The 4716-nt window shown below is 64.9% G+C and overlaps 1 protein-coding gene across 1 annotated transcript; it reads left to right on the top strand.

Annotated features, from left to right (window-relative positions):
• Positions 1-227: 227 nt before the first annotated feature.
• On the top strand, positions 228-2904 carry LOC121024986 (cleft lip and palate transmembrane protein 1 homolog; the record flags this gene model as incomplete). Its single annotated transcript, XM_040467311.1, has 5 exons — positions 228-493; positions 744-839; positions 1134-1269; positions 1841-2008; positions 2155-2904. Coding segments are annotated over 5 exons (965 nt in total), but the record flags the coding sequence as incomplete, so codon positions are not given.
• Between the last annotated feature and the right edge of the window lie 1812 nt (positions 2905-4716).

Below are 4716 nucleotides of genomic sequence, written 5' to 3'. Positions count from 1 at the left end.
TGTGGCTTCCCTGGCCAGCCTCGGCACCTGACGCGTGGCAGTGCGCACGGTCCGACTGCACCCTGGGGGCGGGGGCGGGGGCGGGGGCGGGGTTCCACCGTAAGGACCACAGTCGTCCTTCCTGCCTGCCTGCCGCTCTGGCACGAGACTCTTCACGGGAGCGGAGCGTCGTGTGCGCCGCTGCCCGTGACAGACCCAGCGCCACTGTGGCGCGTTGGGGGTCTGAGGACGGGGCCTGAAGGAGCTGCAGGAGGGGCTCGGGGGCTCCGCACCCCCTCAGCTTCCCCCCGCCTCCCGTGCAGACATCCAGTTTTGGAACAGCCGGCAGTCTCTGGAGGGCCTGTCCGTGCGCTCCGTCTTCTTCGGCGTTTTCCAGTCTTTCGTGGTCCTTCTCTACATCCTGGACAACGAGACCAATTTCGTGGTCCAGGTCAGCGTCTTCATCGGGGTCCTCATCGACCTCTGGAAGATCACCAAGGTCATGGACGTCCGGGTAAGGCCGGGCCGCTGTGCTGTTCTGGGGGCCACCGGGACTTGGAATGGCGCTCGTCTGCGCCAGCCAGACCCTGGAGCTGGCCCCTGGGGGGTTTCCCAGTGCCTGTTGCACTCCCAGGACCAAGGGGATTTTCACACCAGGGGATTTTTTTGGGTCACACGTGGGACAGGGGAACTGGGAACAGTGAGGAAGGGTGGGGGTGGGAGCCAGCGTGGCAGCCGACCACGGCCTCCCTCCCCGTCTGCAGCTGGACCGGGAGCACAAGGTGGCAGGACTCTTCCCCCGCCCGACCTTCAAAGACAAGTCCACGTACATCGAGTCCTCTACCAAAGTGTATGATGATGTGAGTGTCCTCCACGGTGGGCCCCGGGGAGGGTCTCCAAGCACCCACATGCCCTTGGGGGGCCCAGGAGATGGGCAGCGGGTGGGGGGCTGGGGCATCTGCCCGCCCACTGGCGGGGCCCTTCTTTATGGCCTGCGTCACACCCTCCGGTGTTCCGCGCCTGCCGTGTATACTTCCCGTGCGAGTCCACGGTTCCCGGGGCCACCTGGAAATTCCCCTGGCCCGGCCCGCCGGACCGGGTGTGGGTGGGTGAGGGTGGGGAGCCGGGTGCCAGCCCTGCCCCGCACCCCGCAGATGGCGTTCCGGTACCTGTCGTGGATCCTCTTTCCGCTCCTGGGCTGCTACGCGGTCTATAGTCTCCTGTACCTGGAGCACAAGGGCTGGTACTCCTGGGTGCTCAGCATGCTCTACGGCTTCCTGCTGACCTTCGGTGAGCCAGCCTCCCGGGGCACCCGCCGCAGACGCTCCCGGGCCCCACGCCGGGCCCTGCTGGTGCCCAGCGGTGGTCCAGGAGGCCCGGCCCTGCCCTCCTGATGCTCACGGCCCGGTGCGGGAGGGACTCCTCCCCAGACAGGGACAGCCCTGGGTGGGCAGGGGTGGCGCGTGAGGAGCCTTGAAGGGGGTGAGGGGAGCCTGGTCCAACGTGGGGGTCAGCGAGGACTTTCTGGAGGCCACGCACGGCATGTTTCGGTATGTCCTTGTCCTCAGGGGCCCCTTCAGAGTCAACAAGCAGACGGGCGAGTTACAGCGGGTGCCGCGAAGGGGTCGAAGTAAAGGGGTTTGGGGAAACCTCTCGGGGCATGATGTGTAAACTGAGGCCTGCAAGCTGCCCGGGGTGGGGCGAGGGAGCTGTGGTGAGATGTGCCTGGGCGCGGGAGTGGTGGGGGGGTGGTGGTGCTGGAGTGGAGTGCGGAGGGCGAGACCGGCAAGGCGGCCAGAGAGGTCGGGGGTCAGGACGCCCATTCCTCTGCTCACGGGCGTCCCTTTCCCCGTCACTGCAGGCTTCATCACCATGACACCCCAGCTCTTCATCAACTACAAGCTCAAGTCTGTGGCCCACCTGCCCTGGCGCATGCTCACCTACAAGGCCCTCAACACCTTCATTGACGACCTGTTTGCCTTTGTCATCAAGATGCCCGTCATGTATCGGATCGGCTGCCTGCGGGACGGTGAGGTCCAGCGGGCGGGCGGGAGGGCCGGCGCGGGAGGCCGCCGCCAGACCCGGGCACAGGCAGGGCCCTGGTCTGAGGGGTGCCATGGCCGCCCCCTCACGCTCACGCCCGCGGCCCCGCCCCCCCCCCCCCCCCCCCGCCAGATGTGGTCTTCTTCATCTACCTCTACCAACGGTGGATCTACCGCGTCGACCCCACGCGGGTGAACGAGTTTGGCATGAGTGGCGAGGCCCCGACGGCAGCCGCCCCCGTGGCCGAGGCCCCGACAGCAGCAGGGGCCCTCCCACCCCCACCCGCCCCGGCCCCTGCCACAGCCACCACCGCCGCCGCCAGGGAGGAGGCCTCCACGCCCCCGCCCGCCGAGCCCACCCGGGGGGCCAGCTCTGCCACCGAGCCCCAGGAAGCCCCTCCAAAGCCAGCAGAGGACAAGAAAAGGGATTAGCCGCCCCTGGTCCTCCTCTTCCGCTCCGGCTCCTGGTGACCACCACCCCCGCGGCCCCGGCCCCCTCGCCTCCCCTCCTTGTCGCCCTTTCCCTGGACAGATGGGGCCAGGGTGGCAGGAGGCCCCCGTGGGCCAGAGCCCAGCGTGTGTTGCGGGGGCCGGGGCAGGCCGGGGCACGTTGTTTGTGGAGGCGCCGTCTGTCCGTGTGTCCCTCTGTGTTTCTAGCCATCTCGCCCTGCCAGCCCAGCAGCGTTGGGAATCATGGTGAAGCCGACGTGGCGCTGCCGAGGGGGGTGCCCAGGCGGGGGGGCGGCTGGGGCCCCTCTGCGGGATGCCTGCGGCCATCCATCATCTTGTCCCTTGTCCCCCCGCCACGCCCCTCCTCCCAGACCGCCACCCTTTAACACAGTCTGGATTTAATAAATTCATATGGGTGTTTAACTTAAACTCAGCCATCCCCCACCTCGTGCCTGCCTTCCTCTGCCACCTCGGAGGGCAGCTTCGCCAGGGTGCGCGTGTCTCTCCTGGGTCTGCAAGGGAGACCTGCGGAGTGCAGGACGGAGTAGAGCGGGAGACAGTGACCCCCCGTGACCAGGCCCTTTCTCCCCCTTCTCCCCCTCCCGGCAGCCCTCCAGGGGCTTCCGTAACTGTCCCCATTTCACAGCCAGGAAGCTGTTTGCTGTGACCTTATTGCACCTGCGTTCTTGCCCACGAGGCTGCATCTGGCTGTGCCCCCTCCCCTGATGCTCTTCTGGCCTCGTGCTGCCAGGCGGGGCAGCAGCACAAGCCCAGCCCACGAGTCAAGTCCCCACCAGGCTTCCTTGTTGAGTAGTCCCCGCATCCTAGACACACGGCCTCCCGTCTGTGGGCCTCTGAGCTCTCCCCGCCAGGGTCACGGTAGGGGTACGGGGGTGACTCCTTACTCAGGGTGGTGTGCCTGGCTGTCGTGCTCTGTAGCTGTGGAGGTGACATCTGCCCTCAGGACCCAGCCAACACGTCTTCCCAGCTGTCTGGGCTGGGACTGTCGATCCACTGTAGAGACGTGGACTCTGTGCGTCTCTGGATGTCCCTTCCCTCCGAACTGTTGGGGCCTCACGTTTCCAGATTTACTGTTTTGGGGGGTGGCCGCATCAACACAGGGAGAGGATGCCTAGGGCCACACAGGGCTCCACTGCCGGCCTCCTGCAGAGCCGGGCAGGGAATCCATGAGGTCCTGGGAAACGTTGGCACACACGCAGGGCCCCGCGTGCACACACGTGGGCAGCGGGCCCCTCCTCCCCTCAGGCAGCCCCACGGACCCCCAACACTCCCTTCCCTGCCCTGCATCATCCCAGGGTTGCCAGTCCCACGATTCTAGGAACCAAGGAGGCTCTCAGGCCCCCTGGACTCACTAGCCCCCCGCAGGCACACGCCCAAGCCTTTGGCAAGGCCCACCGGCCGTACCCCCCACACTCGGGAGTCCCACCTCTTCACACCCACTGAGACCACCTGGTCCAAGCTGTTCCCTGTCTGTCCCTGCCCCTCCCGTCCACTCTCCACTCAGCAGCCAGAGGGTTTTCTAAGGCGCAGACTTGACCCTGCCTGTGCCCTGTTCAGAACCTACTGTGGTTCCCAGTATGCTGAGGAGAAGAGTCCAGGCCCCTAATAAACGAGACCTTGAGGGGATGGGAGGGACTTCACCCCCACAGCCTCGTCTTGCTTTTTTTTTTTTTTTTTTTAAGATTTTCAAGTAATCTCTATGCCCAATGTGCTTGAACTCACAATCCCAAGATCAAGAGCTGCACGCTCCAGCCACTGACGGAGCCAGCCAGGCGCCCCTCATCACCCTTGCTTTAACTTGCCATGGTCTCTTACCTTCTGGCTCTAGACCCTGCTCTTCCCTTCCCTTGGACGTGCCCTGAGGCACACAACTCATTATCTTACCCTAGGCGTTCCCCCACATTGCAGTTCCAGTATCTCTTCCTCCAGGAAGTCCTCCCTGACTACCTGATCCGGGACCCCCAGCTCCCTGATCTCTCACCCCAGCCCTGCCCACTATGAGTCATCCCTGTCTAGGGACAGGTTATTCTCCACTGGACTGAGCCTTGTGAGCACAGAGCCAGAGCTGTCTCAGTCACTGCTCTGTCCTCTGGGGATGTTGGCTGAGCACATGTTTGTATAGTCTCTCACAGACAGGTACACATCCAGAAGTGTGGACCTTGGCGGGGCCTGCATTAACACACCGGTGGAGAGACTGACATGCAGTCAGTCCACAGATTTTTCC

Source organism: Herpailurus yagouaroundi, unplaced genomic scaffold (assembly GCF_014898765.1).
Source record: "Herpailurus yagouaroundi ecotype Mexico unplaced genomic scaffold, PumYag 67420, whole genome shotgun sequence".
NCBI lineage: Eukaryota > Metazoa > Chordata > Mammalia > Carnivora > Felidae > Herpailurus > Herpailurus yagouaroundi.
This window is presented reverse-complemented; position numbering and strand designations above follow the sequence as displayed.